At 37.4% G+C, this 22,157-nt stretch overlaps 1 protein-coding gene across 2 annotated transcripts in view; it reads right to left on the reverse strand.

Annotated features, from left to right (window-relative positions):
- Positions 1-224: 224 nt before the first annotated feature.
- LOC131055532 (uncharacterized) overlaps positions 225-22,157 on the reverse strand; it is an 87,698-nt gene continuing 65,765 nt past the window's right edge. The window contains exons 9-10 of one of the 2 annotated variants that reach the window (XR_009108396.2): positions 6,712-6,937; positions 1,326-1,460 (exon numbers count right to left, since the gene is read on the reverse strand). Coding sequence is in view for 1 of the 2 variants with exons in the window: in XM_057989998.2 (XP_057845981.2) it covers positions 1,297-1,460 (164 nt within the window). In the remaining variant the exon portion in view is untranslated. Of the gene's footprint in view, positions 1,461-6,711; positions 6,938-22,157 lie in introns of both variants that reach the window. The other variant, XM_057989998.2, reaches the window with a different exon arrangement.

Consider the following 22,157-nt stretch of genomic DNA (forward strand, 5'->3'; position numbering starts at 1 on the left):
CCCTTATTAATGTGTACACTAAGAAATTTGAATTGTATTATTATACTTTCAAAGTTAACTATTAAAACATAATCTTGTTTCCTTGCAACAATATTTCTCATGTTATTTGAATCTTACATATACAATAAGCTAATAATATTAGGCTACTAAAATAATCAGTCATATTTGATGAAGAGAATATAAACGATCCTGCATATTTATCTTTGCAAGTGATAGCTGCCATCTCAACAAATGAAAATCCAGATATTGTATTATCTATAATAACACATTTAAGTCCAAAATTCAGGATGAACAGTCTCTTACAGATGTAAGACGTTCAAGTGTCACCATGCAGTTAAAGCGGGCGGCTGATTAGCTTGGGACAGAGCATCTGATGATATTCGGCAAACAATTTCCATAATAAAATACAACTTTAAAAAGAATGATGGTAGTACTAGTAATTGAATTGGATAAAAACACTGGCAGTGCCAGTTAGCTCCTATCAGTAAAACAATAATCCAACAGTAGATCTTAGTTTTCAATGGCAACCTCAACAAAATGCCATGGCCAGAAATGAAATCTATATCAAAAAACAACTCTCGTAACTTAATGAAAAAGCTTATTAGAGGAACTTAACTGATCTTATGGTAATTTCTTGACATTCTGACATTTCTTCAGGCATGCTTCACCCTTGATTTAGCGAGCAAAACTGTCAGATATTATTGCTCTATCATGATAACCTACAATCTTCTTCAAGTGAGAAACTGAGTGGACGCATCTTCAGAGTGTCCACCAGCAAGAGCCTAAACTTTAAGAAAACCAATAACTAAGTTTGAGAATGGACTTTTTTCTGAGCAAGTATGAATCAGTAGGTTACAACACTTGCTTGTACCATTTTTCAAGGATTGAAAGCCATCCAGTTATACCAAATCAGTATTACCACCTCTGAAAAATCTGTATAATCGAAGTGATAATCTGCCAAATTAGATCTCAACAAGGGTTAGGAAAATTGGACACCAAAAACACCACCATATGATTAACTCCATGAAGCTTCTTTCAGAGAATTCACCAATCTTTTTTTCTCTTCCTTGAATTGAGCTGATGTCTTGGCAGTCCTCTGAATAAGGATTCTAAAAACAACCAAAGCTTATCCATTTTGACGAATTAAATTGAAGAGAAGATTGGTAAGCTAGGAAGATGGCTTGTACTCCTGAAGTAAAGCTCCCTTGGAAGTAGCAACTACAGAGCATAGAAGCTGAAGATCTTGGCAACAAGAACAATGTGGATGGCAATCAACCTAATATTCGTATATAAAATTTATTCTCGACAAATATCACTGTGAGGAGAGAGCCGCTGAACAATATCTCCGATTACAGACTGTGCAGCTAAAAAGTCTTCCCGCATGCGGACATTGTATTCATACAAATCCCTAAGATATGTCTGCACTGATGCAATATCCATCTGCTGATCTGTGGGAATATCTGTAGTAAAGATTGTATCACAATTATGGCTATAATCTTGGGTAAATCTCAAATAAAACTGATAAGAGAATGACTTCAACATTAGATATCTCATCGAGGATCAATATATGTGTGCAGTTTATATCTATATAACTATTATAAATTTATAACATAACGTGACACCAAGAGAAAAAAACAAGCTTCATAGCTATCCACTAAAAGGATTTGAGTATTAAAATGAAATAGTTCTAGATAAAAATTGAACTCTGGCAGGAGACGTCTTATATACCCAAAGCTCTGAGTGAAAAAGAGATATTGTACCAAACCATGTACATGTGTCAATAAGTGTACTTAAATGAAGTTCAAACAAGGTTTCTACATAGCCACCAGATAAATAATTTCAAGCAGGGCTGTGCCACTGATTAAGAATTTCAGCCACACCAATGCTATTCATAGAGCTAAATGATGGGGAACTTAGTTTCAGGCAGCCAGCATAAACGTTAGCCTACTGTCCTAGCCTCCCAGGTACAGACACTAGAATGCTTAAACAAAGAAATAGTTAACATTTTCACATGGGAACATTAATCTGGAGTTGGACACATTACACAAAGAATTACTCTAGTAATACTAACCACACATGCAAAGGATGATCATGGGTTATGGGCTGTACTATACTTCTTGGACCTGGAATAAAATAACTCATTGCACCAAATACCTTTATTGTGCTTCGCAATGCATGTAATCCATGATATATAAACCAAACTAATAGCATTCATGATACTCAACAATACTAGAATGATGCTCATTAGTAAGCCAGCTAGAACAAGATGAGAAGGTGAATTAGCCCCTTGGCAACCAGAGATACCACAAGTCAGTCGAATCAGAAAATGAAAAGCATGCCTGCTAAAGAAAAAAGAATATCTTAAGATGATAAAGTAAGATTCAGCAAGTTGGATGAGGATGTCACAACCATCTCTCATCCTTGGGAAAGCATTTAAGACTGAGGAGGATCATGAAGACTTTCATGAGGAAGCTAGAAGATTCCATGGAGGTTCTCAAAGGAAGTGAATAATTGAGAAAACATGATGTCACAACCGTCTCTTTTCCTTGGGAAAGCATATAAGGCGGAGAAGGATCATGAAGGCTTTCATGAGGAAGCTAAGAATTTCCCTGGAGATTCTCAAAGCAAGTGAAGGGTTGAGAAAAGAACCGCCTCAAAAACATTAGAAAGGGCAGCCCCATGCCAGCCAAGTACCCCTAAATCAACTTCTATTGAGAGCAGAGGCCAGGAAAGAAATTCAACTTGATGAAATTATATCCTATTTTTCATGGAAAAGCATATAAGGCGGAGAAGGATCATGAAGGCTTTCATGAGGAAGCTAAGAATTTCCATGAAGATTCTCAAAGCAAGTGAAGGGTTGAGAAAAGAACCGCCTCAAAAACATTAGAAAGGGCAGCCCCATGCCAGCCAAGTACCCCTAAATCAACTTCTATTGAGAGCAGAGGCCAGGAAAGAAATTCAACATGATGAAATTATATCCTATTTTTCATGAAAAAGAAAGGTCAATTACTTGACAATATTTTAGTAAAAACCAAGGCCAACGTGTGCAAAAATTGTAAAAGTTAATTTAGCAAATATGCACGTAATTGTAACATCGTGATAAAGCATATTGTTGAGTTCCACGATAATTCTAGGAAACCTGTGCTGTCGGCCAAGCCTAAAGACATGGACAAGGACTGTTCCCTAGTCAATCATCTTGAGATGCAAAAGAAGATGAGTCAACTGAATCTTCTTCACATGTGTAAAAACAAGGTGTTTCCAAGCCAAAAGGGAAAAGCAAGCATAATGCTACTTTAACTTTAGCAAAGAAAGAGTCTAGAAAGCTATGTGATCATTATGGTGTTGATGACTGCAAAATGAGGAATGGTGGAAATTACATCCTAACAATAAAAGGAGGGGGGCAATGACTTTATAAGGAACTGGAGCCAGCTCCAATGTGGATGAGAAGATTTGTAGTGCTTCCATCTAAAGAGAGGTATGCTTAGAAGCAATGAGGCTCATGATAAAGGTGAACTTACTAAACTATTCCCAATTAAGATTAAAAGTTAGTAAAATTTCATGCTCTTTTAATTATTGTTCACAAGCGAATTTGGTTTCCAAAGAGAGAGTGCACAAGCTTGTGTTGGATACATATGACCATTTCAATCCTTGTTTATTGGGTTCATGGAAGCAATAACTAGAGAAAGAAGTTACCAAACAATACAAATTAAGTTTGGAATCTGGATTGATGAACATTTCATTGCTTTGACTGTGGAAAAATGTTGTTCTTGTTTGTGGTCTGCAGCAGCCCACATGTACATGAGAGATGCTATTGTCATAAGAAGAGCCAACAAGTATCATTTTGTCAAAGATGGGTAAAATAACATTGTGAAAGCAAATGATGTTAAACCACATATATCCTTGATGATTGTGAATCATGCCAAAATATTGATCCATGCTAGTGGGGAGTTTACTTTGGATCTTTGAAAAGATAAGCAAGACTATGAGATAGTTGAATATAAAGCATCTTATAGCGTCTAAACTAACAAAGAGAAAAAACAAATGGAAGTGCTATAGCAATTTAAAAAGAGTTTCAAAGAACCTAGGGATACACCACCAAAGAGAATAGTTGAGTGTTGGAGTATTAGATCTAATTACTACCAGATTGTTCTCTCCACAACATAGACCTCTATGAGAGACCATAGATGGAAGCTAATGAGGTATAGAAAATTTGCAAGCTTTGTTAGATTAAGTTGTGAACCGTTTAGTTCTTCTCCCTGTAGTTATCCTTTTCTGATCATGCCTAAAACCTATGGTTCATGAAGGATATGCATTGAAATAAGATAATCCTCAAGAATAAGTACACTCTCCATGGGTTCATGATCTAGACCAACCTTAGCATCCTAAGTCCTCTACAAAGTCGGATTTCAAATCTAGGTATTGTCAAGAAAGAATCAAGAAAAACAATTTGTAGAGAACAACATTCAAAACAAGCTAAGAATTGTATGAGTGGCTTGTAGTTCCTTTTGATTGTAGAATGCACGTGCTACTCTCATAGCATTGATGAATGAGGTGTTCCAAACATTCATAGATTCTTGTGGCATTATTTACTTGGATAAATCATAATATATTTGTTAGAGTTATGTGTAAGTTTGCAGTTCTCATTGTGTCCAAGCTCAAGCGGAGGTTGAAGTGTTGTTTGCTAGTTCATGACATTAAAGAGATAAGAGGCCTCACATCATAATGCTCCCAAGAATGAGGTATTGAGACATTCGTAGATTCTTGTGTCGTTATTTACTTGGATAAATCTTAATATATCAGTTTTTAGAGCAATGTGTAAGTTTGCAAATCTAATTATTTTCAAGTTCAAATAGAGGTTGATGTGTTGTTTTCTACCTTATAACATGAAAGAGACAAGAAGATCTAGGGCATAAATGCCATTAACACTGAAAACATTGCATCAAATGGAAATTAAGCATAACAAATACAAGAAAGATCATTTATCTTTCATTGTCATGTTCCTATTCCATACATGACATTTGTTAACACCAAAAGAGTAAAAGCATACAATTAAGAAAATGTTTTATAGCACTGATAAAAATAGATAAATCAAATGCTCATGATGCCTAAAACACTTTGATACTCATTCCATTTCATATATCAATGTTTACAACTAAGAGTATAGAAACAATAGTGCAAGTCAGCTACATAATATTTGGTAAATACATGATACATGCAATTTTTGCATGTTCACAATCATTACGGAATTAAGAACAAATGAATATTGTTTAAGGATGCCCTAATCAGTCCTAGAACTTTTTTAGAAGAAAACACAAGCCCTTACTATTTTAGCCAAAACCAGCAATTAGATGAATCTCAATAATACTTTAAAAAATATGAATTTATAAACTGAAAAAGAGAGGATTGAGAGGCCTCAAAGATTACATCCATTGACTTATTGAAGCGGGGAAAATTAAAGCAATAATATCAACATATGGGGTGTCCCCTATTCAACCCCAAAAATATAGAACAACCTATGTGTCCTCATCATGCTTGCAAATGCAATCTTTCTTCACAACAATGCAGAAGCTATCATCATTTCTTCAAGGTTAATCTGCACGTCTTCTTACTTCTCCAGCTAAGGATTAAAGGGGTATGTTAAAGCATTTATGCACTTCTATTATAATCCCCCTTCATCGAACTTTGGTGATGATTGAATTTTAATGGTCCAAATTAGATACACCATTTATGTACTTGGGGGTTGACAAGGTGTCATACACTGAATGATGATCTGGCTTTGTATATTAGGTAGGATTCTAGACTTCATAGAGTAGCATTTTTTGATCTAGAGGAAATTATTGTGTGTGCAGCATATTGAACAACATACAAGGTATAGCGATAGCAATCTCCTTGGTGGCATTCACACACCAAATTGGTGTCCCACTTGAGACTGATCTTAAAAACTACTTTGACATAAAACAAGACCACCCTAAGTTCAAGCAATCATATTGTACAACTACAAATAGATTGGAACATTGCCCGATCCACCATTTATTATCATGTGCTAAAATAATAACTAATACACTCCTTATACCATCATCTCTTGTGTGTGTCTCTTGATAACTGTTATTGTTATATTAAAATAATATTTAATTTTAATGGCCACTTATATTATTAGGATAGACTTCAAGAATATTCTTTGTTCTTTTAGTTGGCATTTGCTTTTCTTACTTGCCGATCTAAAAGATACCAAACTTGCAAAATACTCCTAATATTCAAAATTATAATTTCCAAACTAATTTCCCAGATTAACATAACAAGTTAACAACTGAGAACATACAAATGACTCAGGAACTTGGTTCATAAGCATTATCACTCTTTTATTCATGAAATCATTTGGTTTGCAATTTCTGATTAGTCCCATCATAATGTCACAGATTTGAAATTAAAGAAAGCAAATAAACAGAATTGTGTGCACCAAGATTATTGATAGAATTGATGACAGGAAAGCTTGAGTCCTATCTGTGATCACACAATATAATTGACCATAGCTAGTACCCGTTTTAGCTTCTTGAATCTGGAAATGTTTGATGCAGCAGTGTGGTTTGGAAATTGATACTACTGAATGTATTCGCGCAAATCTCAAAACAGCTCATACTTCCTTCACGGCAGCCAGGATAATTGTGTGCAATTAGGAATAGAGAAAGTTTGTGTTGGAAGATGCAAACTTACCTTCGCCAATACCCGTCTAAGCACAGCACCACACTGAAGGCCTCAAAGGAAGTTGCTCTGTAAATAGCCTTCTTAATGGAACAATATCTGTCTTGTATTATTTATTCCACCCTAGACTTCATGGTATGGACAAGAGCATCTTTATACGGCAATTAATTCATCACACCTTTAGTCTGCAGCTACATAAATCTTATAATCCCTTACAAAAGTCCATATAAATATTTGCCTGCACCATCCAATATACCAAGCTTGTAAGTAACGTTCATAAATGTGTCAGACCACTTGTATTTATCACCTGCATCACTCCTCCAACCACAATGTCATACTACTATCTTACCAATATAGTGAAGCGCCAATATTGCCAATATAGTGAAGCATCGATAACTTCTTAAAAATCAATAAACCCAATAACGAAAGAGTCCCAAGATTAATTTGTCGAACCTTATAAAGGCAATTCTCCTTTCCATCAATTCTTAAAGCCACGATTTAATATTATTTATTGCCAGCATTACAAAAGCACCCCAAATATGAATCAGGCCCACACAAATATTATTCAGAACCAAGGTCTATAATAATGTCTGCCAATACTGGAAAGCTCCGATTATTATTTATACCAAATCCATGGCAAATACTATCTATTCAATCCTTCTATTATATCAGACTCTATGAACTTTATTGTTCAACAGCAGGTATAAAGTTTATTACTGCAAACTGCAAATTTGTCTTCGGAGGAAGACTTCACAAATTTAGCTCAGTTGTGAACTCCGTCGCAAATCCACTCCCAAGAAGAGCTAGGTTTTCGTCCAACCCTTCGATCAACTCCTAAAGGTTTTCATCCCCATAAATCTTTAAACATTGATCAAATCCAAGCATGCGCTTGCTACGACCCCAGGACCTCCTTATAAAGCCCTCCAAGAAACATCTAGATAATATTCTATTATTTTACTGTTATTTAATTAAATTAATTAACATTAAGTCATCATATGAATATTTTATTTATATTTTGATAACTTAATAAAAATCAATTTAATTAAATGTCACCTTAAAAATTGGGGACATTACATGATCTTATCCTTATTGGATAATTTGTTTGTATCTCTTATTTAAGGAGACTTTCGTTATCTTGATAATCATTCTGTGTCATTACTTTTTGTAATATGGTATTAAAGCTCTAGTTTTGAAGAAACCTCGAGATCAATGAAAGAGGATTTATCAAAGGTAGCTGTAAATTTTCATACAAAGTCTTTTTATGAATTTTTTCAACAAAATTTGTGTGATTTTTACCTGAAATTCGTCAAGGTTTTTCAAAAGATTTTTGAACTATTTTTTGAATTAAAATCATAGACTTTCAATTGTGAAAATTGCTGGTTTTCTCCCATCTGAAATTCACATCATTTATTGGCTAAAAATCATGTCATTTTTTGGGACTGAAATCGCTTCCAATTTTCAAGAAAACACGTCAGCTTTTCTATGTTTTTTGGACATGCAACTAGGTTATTTCGCTTTTCTATGTTTTTTGGACATACAACTAGGTTATTTCGCAACTGCGATGGACTTCATGTTATTTTTGGCAGATTTTACAATGTTTTCGAGCACCATTTTTCCAACAATATTTTGGAACTTTTTGAACGATTTTTTGATAAAATCATGACTTATTTCCACAGCCTAGAAATATTCTGCAACATCAATTTTTTGATGATTTTTTCTAATAAAGATCGTGGTTTTTTTGGTGCCTAGGGTTTTTGAACGATTAGAGAGCATGTTTTCTACAAATTTCTAGAATTCTATTATAGGTATTTTGCCAATTTTTTTTTTAAAAATCGTGGGTTTTGCTCGCTGTTCGGGTTTTCTAATTTTTTCCTAAAATTTTCAGTTGTTTTCAAACAGCAACAGGTTTCTCAATTTTCTTAACTTGGGAGTATAGGAGGGTGGCTTCAATGTCCAGCATCATGTTGCAAGGCAACCAAAGGTTCACTAAAAAAATTTTACAGCACTAGAAACAAAGGAAGCTCACCATCTCCGAATATCAATGCCTTGGTCAAATTCTCCTCAAGACTAGGACTCGGCCAACAGCTACGGGGAAAGAGCAAGACAAGTTCGATGCACATAATCGTGAAGCCATTGTGTTCATTAAATTATCCATCACATATGAAATGCTCCCGAAGATTCCTTCAAGCAAATCTTCTCTAAAAATTTGGAAACACCTCTAAAGAGCTACACGAGACATCAGATAAGAGGAAGGCCTTCTTGAAAAATAGGTGATTCTCGATCATGATAGATGAGAAAATGTCTTTGCAAGAACATTTGATGAAGATCATGTTGGAAATATTGTTGTCAATGATTTCAAAGGAGTGTAGTTCACAATCACTATCTTGGAAAGAAATTGCATGCATCTATTAAGATAAAATTGTTGGCCAACTCTCTCTCAAGGCATCACTGAAATCATTAAACAAATGGTCGATCGTCATATTGGAAATTTGAAATAAAATGTGAACCTTTTTTGGAGAATTAAATTTAATATTATTTGGTGGGGCCTTGTTGTGACATATTCACACCCCCACTTTTTCGCTTTTAAGGTTAGTTGTCTTAGCTTAGCTGTTGGTAGTAGTAAGGTCTTTTTCTATTAGCCTTTCATTTGAAGAAGTGCACTTTCTCGGGTGGCTAGGCAATGGTATAGTCATTTCTCCCTCCTTAGGTTGGAAAAAGGTCGAGTGATGTCAATTTAGTAGGTAAGGAAGGTCAGTTGCAGGTTGAAAGGGCAAAATTTGACTAAGTACATGAAGATTTCCTTTGCTCCCTCTCAGGAGCAAATACGTCTTCCTTTGCTCATTCACAAGAGCAAATACGTCTTCCTTTGCTCATTCACAAGTGGTCATCACAAATTGCAATGTGGAGCTTTGACCAAGCAACAAGTTTGATCTTTTAGCCTGGCCTAATGCAAAATTTGGCCAAGTATATGAAGATTTCCTTTGCTCTCTCTCAGGAGCGAATAAGTCTTCCTTTGCTCATTCACAGGAGCGAATACGTCTTCCTTTGCTCATTCATAGGAGCGAAGTCATCTTCAAGACATTAGGTGAAGGTGATTTAATGACTTTTGCACATAAGGATAAAAAAAAACTTAATAGATAGATTAATGGAATGGAGAGAATGGACAAAAATTTACCTAAGTGTGAAAAAAATTCCTTTGCTCCCCTTTAGGAGCGAAATGTGCTTCCTTTGCTCCCTTCTAGAAGCGAATACTTCTTCCTTTGCTCCCTCTTAGGAGCGAAATCCTCTTCCATTGCCCTCATCTTGGAGCAATTTGAACTTCTTGAACATATTTGAGGGTAAGGAGCAAGTTTAAGTACCTTCAACATCATTTTGATCATGGAAAGAAGCAAATGCATCATAATTTTGACTAAGGAATGGAAAGAAGATGGCAAATTTGAGACTACTTCCATTGCTCCCCTTTTGGAGAGAAAAACACTTCCTTTGCTCCTCCTTAGGAGCAAAATGTGCTTCCATTGCTCCCTTCTAGGGGCGAATACGTCTTCCTTTGCTCTCTCATGAGAGCGAATTTGCTTCCAAAGCCTCTCTTAATGATAATTTGACATATCTACACACTAGAAGAGCAAAACTACAAGATTTAATTTGATGAAATGAGGAGAATTGATGAAACCTAGCTAGGTGGTGAATTCAAAGGTTACTTCCATCGCTCCCTGATTGGAGCGAATTATACTTCCATTGCTCCTCATTAGGAGCGAATATGCCTTCCTTTGCTCTCTCATGGGAGAGAATTTGATTCTAAAGCCTTCCTTGAGGTTAATTTGACACATTCACATGCATGGATGGCAAGAATACCCAGACATGAGTTGATGGAACATAGCTAAGTGGCAGAATTAAGACTATTTCCATTGCCCTCACCTTGGAGCGAATTCCTATTCCATTGCTCCCTTCTAGGAGCAAAAATTACTTCCATTGCTCCCCTGCAGGAGTGAACCTCCTCCATCGGCACTCAAAAGGTCTGAAATTCTTCTTTTAATGATAGGTGTATTGATTCAGTCAATTTTGTTATTTCATCAATATGATTCAAAATGTTTTCTTTTCCAGGTCTGATTGGACAATCAAAGCTAGGAGTGAAGAAACAGTTATGACATCAAGGGTTCATTCCAAGGCAATATCAAGATTCAAAACTAAAAGGGAGTCAACATCTATACCTTGCACCTTCATGGCTTTCAGTATTGAGATATTCAAGCGGATAGTTTTAGAAGAGTTAATCAAAGTTAGAAGATCAGCTTGAACAACATGATTAATTTGGAAACACGCCTTCATCATCATCACTACTAAAACTTGATAATGTTGAGTATCAAGAGATATTATTCAATACTCATTCATGATGATGAATCCAGTCCACAAGTGCAAGTTGAGGTGGCATCCTAGTCACCATTCCATCAATCAGAAGGTTCCACATCAACATGTCCAAATACAATGTACCTGACTCATCCAAGGAGGCACAAACTCCAATGCACCTACCCCCATTTTCTATTGGTTCATATTCAGCATTGAACCTAAATGTAATTTTCTCATTGGCCAGAAAGAGTTCTTTTAACAAACCCTAATTAGGGTTTTCATTGTAAAATCTTGGCCATTGATGGGGTTTGATCCTGGCCGCTCATTGTAATGAGCTCTCTATATAAAGGCTCAAGCTCTTCATTTAGGTTAATAGTTAGTAGCAGAAGATAGAAAATAGAAGATTAATAGAAGTTACAAGTTAGATTAGAATAGGAGGATTGTTGTTAAGACTTGTAAATGGAGATACTCTTTTCATTGAAGTCATGGTGAAATGTGTTATTTCAACAAATCATATGGTTTCTACTTCTCATTTGCTTTCATGTTGTTAGATTGAATGGAGGAATTTGTTGAATGCATTTTGTGGAATCAATTTAGTCCATACTACTAGCCTTTTGCTTATTGTAAGTGTGCCTTGCATGGTCAACTGGAATTATATGAGCTTAACATCAATTCTTATACATCCATTGTTTATACGTTAACTTGAATGGTAATCAATATTTGATGATAATGATTTGAACATCTTTGAATTGCACCTTAGAAGATTGCAAAGAGCTAGCGTCAAATTGTTTGGTCTGATGGTGAGACCTTGCCCAATAGGATTCCATCGAATCATTCACTCTTCTCTTACATTCCTAGGAGTAGCGTAGTCTTCCTAAACCCTTCTCTTCTGCTCTTTTTTTTCCACGCGAGTAGATAGAATCAAGTTCCAGCAATTCAAGCATTCATGTATAATGTAAGGCCCCTTGAATAAATAGCAATCACAACGACCAACTGTGCTTATCCACACGTCGTGACCCGACATATTAGGAACCTTGGAGTTGTCTCAAGTGATCCTTGTGCGAATCTTCAGCATTTGAGAGACTTTGTTCAAGAGAGGATATTATACCTTGGTATTTTATTCTGTGTTCGCATGTGCCTAAAAAAACACATCAACAGGCCTCTTTTGGCATGGGACAACTCCCTCAGTGTGGTCACCCAACTTAGGAGAGAAACTAAAATTAAAAGTTAAAAAAATTATGTGGCCAACCCCTCCTTGAGAAGGCCAACCCTGTTGGATGAAGAGGCATGATTGGGTATAAATAGAACTAAAAATGGAGGTTAGAAAGCCAGCAATTAAATGCAATATCATTTAGATTTAGAGCAGAGCAGGCTTATTGCAACAGATTTTAGAAGAAGAAAATTTATGTGAAGAAGTTGTAAGCTCATTTTATGAAGATTGCAATCAAATGCTCATCATCCATTCAAGAAGCTATACTCAAGAAGGCAGAAATTTTGTTCATTTGGAGGTTGGTGCCTCCTAATAGAAGAGATTGGTGTCTCTTGCTATGTTGGTGCTTAGTAGTGGAGACTGTCCTCTCCAGTGGGTTGGTGCCTACAAAAACTTATAAAAGAATTTCATTTTTGTGGCTGGATTTGGACAATAGATCCAAGCAGTCCTTTTTGTGGTTTTCTCCCGAAAGAGTTTCCATGTAAATCTTGTGTTTCTTAGTTGGTAGATCTTATGTGATTGTTGTACTGTGGTGGTTAAATATTTAATAAGATAAAGATTGTCTTATACTGATTCACCCCCCACCCTCTGTATAAGTGTGTGCTCATCAGATCAAAGACATTGCTAAATAGCTAGCTACTATTGGTCACACAATGGAAGAAGACATGGTGCTTAAAACGTTGAAGAGCTTACCACAGTCTTATGAGAATTTCATAGGAACACTCAACATCACATCTACCAGTGTTGACCTACAGTTTGATGATTTGTTCAACAAACTCTTGCAGCACAAGAGATAGAAGATGCAGTTTGGTAACAGCAATGACTCACCAAGTACAGAACAAACCTTTGCAGCCAAGGAAAAGGGCAAAGGCAAATGGCCTTAGAAGAAAGGTATCATGTCATGATTGTTGTAAACTTGGTCACATGAAGAAGCATTACAAAAAAGAGGTTGTGTGATCAAAAATCAAGAAAGGGTGGGCCTCCACCAAAGGCTTATGTCATAGAACATTCCAAGGAGTCAGCCTTCCAAGCGTTTATGGCCAAATGACTAGCAGATCAGTCCAAGTCTTCTGTGTGGTACATCGATTATGGAGCATCTCGACATTTTCACACGAGAAGGATCGGTTCACAAACATACAATGCTCAAATTCAATGATCTTTGGTGGTGAGGAGTATATAGTTGTCTACAAAGGCAATATTCAGATTTACTCTAGAGGGAAATCTCTTATTTTCCTTAATGTATACTATGTTCCAAGAATGGAGCTCAATCTACTCTCAATGAGTCCGATTATGCACCAATGCCCCCAAGTTGGATGTCCTCTTCAGCACAAACAAGTGCCATATTGTTGACAAGGAGTCCAAGAAAACCATCGCACTCGGCATAGAAGACCATGGTTTGTATTGATTTTATGACACTTGAGAGATCCAGGAGCATGCATTGGCTGCAAAGATTCACCTATTTGCCAATCAGGAGGATTCGATGGATATCCTTACAAATTGCCGAGGTTTGTAGATGATAAACTTATCCCCATAGAACTCTGTAGACAGATTGTTGTGGTTAACAAGAGATGCAAAGATAGGAGAAAGACTGGTATTTCTTTTCCCATCGGCATCAGTTATTATAGTTGCAGGTCATTCTCAGATGCTCAAAATTTGAACGCTCATTGGTGAAATCAATCTATACCTTGGCACCATGTCCCACATGATAATAAGGACTGTCAAAAATAATCTAAATCTTAGCCAGGCTATTACCATTTTCCAAAAATTGAAGATTTTTGGGAAGATTGTGAAGATGATTATGAAGTATGAAAAAGAGATTGGATGAGGTTCGCCTTAGAACAAATCAAGCAATTCAGGCTGGAATGGGATGTGAGCGGCATTGAAGATTACCATTCAGACTTGATAGATCCATTCTACTGCCTATAAATTGGGCAAGTCGGGAAGTGAGGGATTTAGGTGAAAGAACTGCTCATATTATCAAGAGGGCAGAGGAGTGGGCAAAGAAAAAGACAATCGAGACTACAGCCACCAAACCTATGAACAAAGATAATTCTTCGAAATAGAGAAAAGATAAACAAGAAAGTGTTGCTTCCACTATTTATAAACTTTTTGTTCCTCTTTCCAACACACAGTAAGATGTTCAAGGGGGTGGTGATGATGAAGATCCAGATAAGAAAGATAGCTTCAAAGGTATGTGTGAGAGTGATCCAAATATAAGAAAGAAGAGATCAAAGCTAAAGGGTGTGTGAGTCCTCAAAATTATCCTAATGGTGAAGAACCAAATCCAACTGTTTCTCCTTCCATTCTTATCTCATCCCCTCCTCCTAATGTGCCATGTTCTCCTCCTATAACATTGCCTTTATCTTTATCGGTTGATGATACAATTTCCAATGAAGTTTCTTTCCCAGCTATTTCTAACCCATCTACATCGATGGAACCACCAGTAACAGACATCCCAAGTCCTTCGCATATGCATATACTTCCTCTTGGTTACAACAAATCTTGCTTAAGAAAAGGAAAGTCACTCAGCTAGTCATCTCCAAATGTAATACGATAACCAACCTGATTCAGATATCTAACAGACCTAGAAAGACCAAAGTTTCATCAAGGTTAACAGTTGATCCTTAATCTAGGAACATATGTGTAGAAGTAGCTCAAGCCTATAACAGAGAAGGATGTGGATGAAGCCAATTTTGATGTCACCAAAATATATTTTGGTCCTCCATCACCTTTGAGTATCTTCAGCTAAGTTCGTGCAGAGGACAACAAAAGAGAAGCATACAAAGGATTAACTGAAACAGCAAGTGCAAGTTTTGACATCCTATCTCAGGTCTATTGTGGATACATCTTCCATGCTTATAGATGCAGCTCCTACCTCTACAATTCCTATTTTATAAGCTATCATCAAAAAGGATGTTATAGAGAGTGTTCATAGATATCAATCATATGGGAAACCGACCGAAAAATGGATGAATCAAATGAGAATAAATGCCTTAGTTTTCATTGAGAAAGCTAAAGAAGTTTATAAAGAAACAGTTGCTAGGAAAGAAGGGATTCCAAAGGAGCTAAAGAACATCAAAGGGTAAGAATTCATTTGGCAGGGAATTTTGAAAGTCCTCCCGGAGATGACAAAGACAGATATCAATATTTTGATTGTTGAGAACATTTTCTCAAAAATAGAGGAAAACCAATCTGATATGTGGTTACCAAGTGTGCGATGGAAGCTTATAACTATCAGCCAGAATCTGACAGAACAAGAGAAGCTCTTGGCAATCTATGAACAGGTGAAAGTTAAAATTCAAAATGACCTTCAATCACCTCATATTTATCAGTAAAGGAGGGAATGCAAAATATAGAAATTTAGGCTATGAAGTGGGGTTTTGAAAGTGTGAACAGTGCAGAGTTGTTTGATGAAAATGCTTCTGGTATGGAGGTTATGAAGAGATTGAGTAAAATCTCTATCTCTCTTGATATATGTAGCAGTCATATATTTAATTATCATTAGGAATTGACGGATGTTAAGAAGAATCATTCTAATTGGCTCAAGTTGTAAAGTCATTTAGGACATTCAAAGCCAGATCATCTTCACTTCAAAGAAAGGAGGTTGCAGTGCAAATTTATGCTTCAGAGGGTGTCAAAAATAGTACAGATAGAGAAAAAGAGACTCGATAAATTGCAATTGTAGCTTTAAGTTAATAGTCACATGTTCTATTTGTTGTAATTATCCTTTGTAAAAAGTGACTGTCATATATTTGTAACGGATCATAAAATAATCTTTATTTTGGTAAAAATCAAGAATTTTATAACTTGATTAAAGCTTATTTTATTTTTCTCAAAATAAGAAAGTAGTTACCCGAGTAGCTTCAAAGTAGTTATAAAGTATTTATCAGAAGAATGTCTATAAAAATGAAGCTTTATTGTAAAGGATTTTTGGAGGTTCACAAATTGGACATAAGGGATTTTTCGGATTGCATAATTCAACAAAGTAATGAAAAGCAATTTCGGAGGTGTATCCATGGTGTTTTTTTGAATGTCATTATTGATCTTTCATATGATATGAGTCGATAGTGATCTTTGTTAACCTGAAATCTTGTTTGTGTAGGCAATAAATAATTAATAACTTCATTTTACTGACTTATTCATTTCTTGGTATTTTGAAATGGATGTGTTAGCATACGAGATATATATCCATCGTTAGGTTCTTATGTGTAGACTTTGATCCTTGTGGTGGAATTCATTCAATTTTAAACACCAATAATAACACTTGTATGTTTGTTATAAAAGGTCCTTTATCTTTCTTGTTGTTTCGATATTTCTTTTTCCTATAAGTACTTTTTGGTTAAAAGTATGTTTCAAAAACCCCAAAATAACATCATATGAGGGAGTTGCCCCTGGGGCACAAAGGAAGATAATTGTTCCATAATGATCTATCCAACTATTGGAAAGTTTTGCCACTTTCCATTGGGTGAGTCATATAAAGTTTTCAAGTGACAACTCTATTTACCAACACACTTCTAGATTGTGGTGCTGCATTTTGGAAAAATTGTTGTGACCTTATCACATCTATAGATGTCATGAGATTGATCTCTGCGAAATGGAAACTTCTTTCTCTCCCCAATATTGTGGTGGGATATTTTGTAAGGAATGAGCAGTTTTGTTTTCTCTCCATAGTGGTGTTGACGTGGCTAAAATTGTATTGCTACAACTCTATCCGGCCAACGCAAAATAGAATGTTCTTTCTGAGTATCCTATCCTCTATTGAAATAAGGGATCCCTAATGCTGTTTTTTAATTGATCAACGGGACGACCTCAAGGTTCCAAATGTGAGTTCATGACTGCAGGATAACTCAGTTGTTTGATTTGTTTTGCTGAAAACACAAAGGGGACTTACGTGGTTAGATAAAATTGGTTCTTGTTGTACGAGTTCCCTAAGACACTACAATCTTAACTTCATCGAATTTCTCTTTAACATGATGTTGTTTTGGACTTCTACTTCTTGATTAAAAAAAAGGAAAAAATGAGGGAGAAAGAGAGAGAAAGCAGCTGATTAATCTATTTAAGATAGTATATTCAGGAAAATAGACTGAAACCTTCAAAAAACAGATTCAACTTTACCAACTAATAAAGCACAATTATGTAAAACATGATGCAATCTTCAAGGAGAGTTAGATTTTCATGCTACTAAACATAAATGTAGAACTTTTACATCCATCCATTTGATATTTAACAACTGAACTAAGCATATAAGTGGGTTAAGACTAACCATACAGGGGGAGTGACAATCAGTCAATCCTTAATGGTATGAAATCCAAGGTTTCTATCAAATACTAACCAGAAAATACTATCTGAAAACAAAAAATATGACATGAAAATTAAATGGTGAAGGAGGAGACCATGCACTCACATAAAGTTAAGACAACTTTAACTTCCATTAAATCTGTATAAAATTTGCCAAAGTTTCAGCAACAATCTTAGAACTTCTTACAAAAAGAGGGAAAAACAGTCCCTTATATAGATTTCCAAAATTGGATGAATGGTCTAGATTTAATCTTAAAAGTGGCCCAGATTCATCCTACAAGGTATGGCTGCCCATACCTATTAATAAGGAACAAATATCTGCTACCAACTACCAACTAACTATTAACTACCCAACATAAAGTTGCTCCCCAAAAAGTGCACTTGCACGGAGCTCAAAATCTGTAATGAACTTGGGTAGTTGGAAAGAAATAACCAACTCTAGGAAAGCACTTTCTCTTTTCCCGAGGTAGATTCTTTTACCAAAAATTCAACTTCCCCTTGCAAGTAATCTTTCCAGATATCCCTGTTTGCTGCGCGCTCTGCCCGAACATATTCCTAGAACCTCATGCAAACCGGAAACAATTCCTTACTAGGAGGAATGGGAGGATTACACACTTTGAACCGAATGCCCTCTCAATGGATGTCCACTACCCTCAGTCGTTCGTGCCAGTCCGATCGACGAGCTTCATAATGCAGTATATCTGCGTGCAGCCTACTAGCGAATTCTATATCCTCCGTTGAGAATGTAGTTTTATTAGTCCTCAACCTGTCATTCCATTGTGACACTACATCGTCACTTTCCATGTCATCTTTCCAACCGGTGACCAATGCCCTGAGGATATTTTCACCGATATTCTCAATGCCAGACAAGGCTTCCCTGTACTCCTAAATTTTTTTGATGGTGTCCGCCATGTCATTCTTCATGTTGACAATCCAATACCATTCCTTAAAGGTGCTGATATTATAGGGATCTAGGATTGTCTGCAGCGCGGGAATCAAAGCATGAGTCCAAAAGAGAGCTCCCGTGAGGGGTAGAACTATGTCAATCATAACCTGGATTTTGAAGTGCTCTCTCTCTACCTCCACCATCTTTAAGCGGGTTGACTGTATATTGATTGTTACGTCCCATACATTTTTGATGATTTTCTCCCCTCTTGTCTTGATGCTCTGGATCCATTCTCTAACTGCTTTGGCGGTGTCACGCACTCCTTCGAACTCAGCTGTAGTTTTATGTGCCAACGTCAATGGGGGAATGTGGGACTCAACAACATGTTGTAATGGCCTTAGCAAGTGATCTATATATCCCTCGACCTACTGAGCAAGAGCTCGATACGCATCCCGTTCAGCAGTCATCTCATCTAGCTACCTTAGCATTTCCGAACAAAGTCCTTAACTCTTCTCTCTCTCGTTCCTTGTTTGCCTTCCCTAACGGGATAGATGTGATGCTACAATCAACCAATGTGACTTGTTCTGCTGGTTTGTCCTCGGGTGGAGCAGCAATATGAATCGTCCGATTCCTTTGTTCGTCCTTGGTGATCCTGGAGTAGGTTTTTGGCTTCTTCTTTACTTTGGCCAGTGATTCTCCTATCTGAGAGAATATGTCCTCCAGGTTAATTGCCGGTTTGACAACTGCTTTACATTGTGCCCGGGCTATCAACCAGTCATGAGGGACGGTTTGTCCAGATGTAACCACCAGCTCCCCACCTTGTACCCTAGATGTCTCAGTGGACTCGTTGCCTATCCGTGGCTGATCGGATGTACAAGGTGGATTAGGCGTTGTATCTAGTCCTTTACTCAAAGTTGAGTTTTCTCCCACCTCACTGAGCAACTGATGTGTAGCTTCTAATAGTGGTTGCTCCTCAGTTCTATTGGGTTCTTCGGTTTTGTCTTCCTCATTTTCTCCCTCAACTGTGGTGTTATCTCTGGTACCACCTTCTTCTTGTTGCGCCTCATGTCTGCTCCCCTATGTGGGCTCTTGTCTGTCAGTCTCCTCATCTGGCATAATTTCTCCATCTTCGACCCAATTTCCAGGTCTCTCCAAACTGATGATCCGTCTCTATTCCTTGCTCACTTTGCTTCTACGAATCATCTGTCTTTGGTGGTTCATTTGCCTCTGATGCAATTGGATCATTTTATGAAGGTGGGGTTGGCAGATGATCAAGCTAAACTACCTCATCATCCAAGTTGGGATCCCTAGATGAAGTGGCAGCCTTTGGCCTTCTTTTTGGGATCTTTTCCCGCACATGGGCCTTGGGTGATTAACTGGGGTTCCTTTTGATCCTCTTTGATGTTTGGGTTCCCCTGCTGGCCTTTGCCTTCTTTCTTTTCTTCTCAAGCTTTTCAACTTCTTCTTCCCTTGGCACACTTGAAGCTCCTTCGTCCTCTGAAGAGTGGGAATCAAGATTGCCCATCATATTATATGTGAACTGGGTCCCTTCATGTGTTAGCCTTTCTATCTGCTGGGATAGTCAGCTGTCTGTATATCTTCTAGGACATTCCATGATGGCCTCGAAGTCTATGATCGAGTCTTGAACCCAGTTAATGGCTGGTGGGAGGTCTTTGACTACCTCATAATTTTGGGTCTATAGGCAATCTCCATAATCAACTACCTGATCCGAGACCTGGCGGTACTCGAAATCTCTCATTTGCTGAACATTTAACCTTGAGTACTCTTGTCAACGGACCTCAAAGTCATCTAGGCAGTTAGCCCAGTAGTCCTCCATGGATACCTTACCCCTGTAATGCCTGACATAAGCCCTCTTTCCTAGCACAGCAAAGTCGAAGTATTTCCTGGGGAGGTGCTCTTGCAAGCAATATGTTGTTGATTCATCAAAGGATTCCTCAGCCTGCACAGAGTTTTTGAAATACACATCATTATTCCTTATGACCATTGGGAATATGAACCTTGACTGCTTCTTTTCTCTGAGTTTGTGCCCTGTTGAGTGCACTTGTCTTGCAACTTCAAAAAGGACCATTTTGTCTGATGGGTAATGGGGAATTCAAAAAGGGGCTCCCTTGAAGCCAAAAATTTTGATGTAGGAAAAGCGAGGGAACTGAATAAACCACGCTCCGTACTTCCATATCAATGCGGTACCCTGCTTTGACAGCCTTGTGTATAATCCCCCCTGCATCATCCTAACCATGCTCATTGTGAATGCATCATTCACACGCTCATACTGGTCGATTGCATAAGCAATGTTGTTTTTCTCCCTTTGAGCTATGTTATAATAGTGCAGTTGGGGGTAGCAGTCATACACCTTCACCTGATTGGGCCCATTCCCAATTTCACCTTGTCGGATCAACCCTGGCAGCTGCTGATGTCTAGCAAACATATAGACCAAGGAGGAGGCTATGGTAAAGTATCTCTTCTCCTCGAGCTCAACCAACTATGTATGAATGTTGTCGATGATGATCTGAGCCCAGTCAAACTTAGCCTTCCCATTGAAGCCCTGCCCTACGAAATAAAACATCCACTCCTCAAATAGGTTACAGTGGGAAAGCCCCATGACCCAGCTGAGCAATGTGACCATGTCCCCGTACTCGTAATTGAACTCACTTCTGTACGTCTTTTTGCCGATCCTAGTGCTCGGGGCTCTTCTTACTTTAAACCATTCTTCGTTCACTAGAGTCTTGCACTTACTAGGATTCATATCAAAAGCGAGTTGGGCCTCATCTATGGTCATTGTGGTGTCGCCCTCCGGAAGCAGGATGTCAAATGCCTCTCCGATAGCCTCAGGAGTGAAATCAGCCATTACCATTCCTTTTACTACCACCATTCTGGTTTCCGGCTGATAATGCTTTGCGGCCTCGACCACAAGCTCATAATTTTGTATTGCCGGTGGGAAACCAGCAACCTATGCAATGTCGTTTTCTACCATCCGCTTGGGCTTTCCATACGCATTTGGAGCATATACTCTATCTCTGAAGTTCTGGATGTCTATATGCCCGAGGTCTGTATCCCCAACATTATCCCAATTGCTCTGGGCCCGTGACTCCTCGATCACCCCTTGATACTGATATTTCATTTTTTCAAGCTTGTGGGGAATGTCGGCTCTGGAAGTCTATGATGCCCTTGGTGCGTCAGGTGCCTTAGAAGACTCTGCCCCCTGATTATGCATTTATCCTACACACCCGGACATGAATTACAAGGTGACTTTGATGTGAAAACACGAGTTAGCAATGCCAGAAGACGACGTTAGTGATAAAATTGATGATCAGCGAGATAATTTGAAACTTGAAAGCATGTTTAAAACAGGATATTCAAATTATGCATTTTAGGTTGTGATCTGGATATTTAAAAATCAGTTGGTTTTTTGGTAGTTGTTGTTCTTGAAGCGGATTTTTGAAATGTTGCTCCTGATTCGAGATGCTTGAAAAATTTTCTATGGTTCAGGTTCATCATTCAAGATTTTAGCTTTGATTGATCGTTTGAATGATTTGATCATGTGTTTTAAAAGATGGGCGTATGTTCTCAATTTTGGACCGAATTTTTGTGTTTGCCTAAGTCTGAAGATTTTCGGCTAGATGACCAATTTTGACAGCTTATGGTTGTGTTGATGTTTGCTCTGGTTTAATCTTCAAAATTTTACACAATGCAGTTACATACTAA

The sequence above is a fragment of the Cryptomeria japonica genome, chromosome 10 (assembly GCF_030272615.1).
Source record: "Cryptomeria japonica chromosome 10, Sugi_1.0, whole genome shotgun sequence".
Taxonomy (NCBI): domain Eukaryota; kingdom Viridiplantae; phylum Streptophyta; class Pinopsida; order Cupressales; family Cupressaceae; genus Cryptomeria; species Cryptomeria japonica.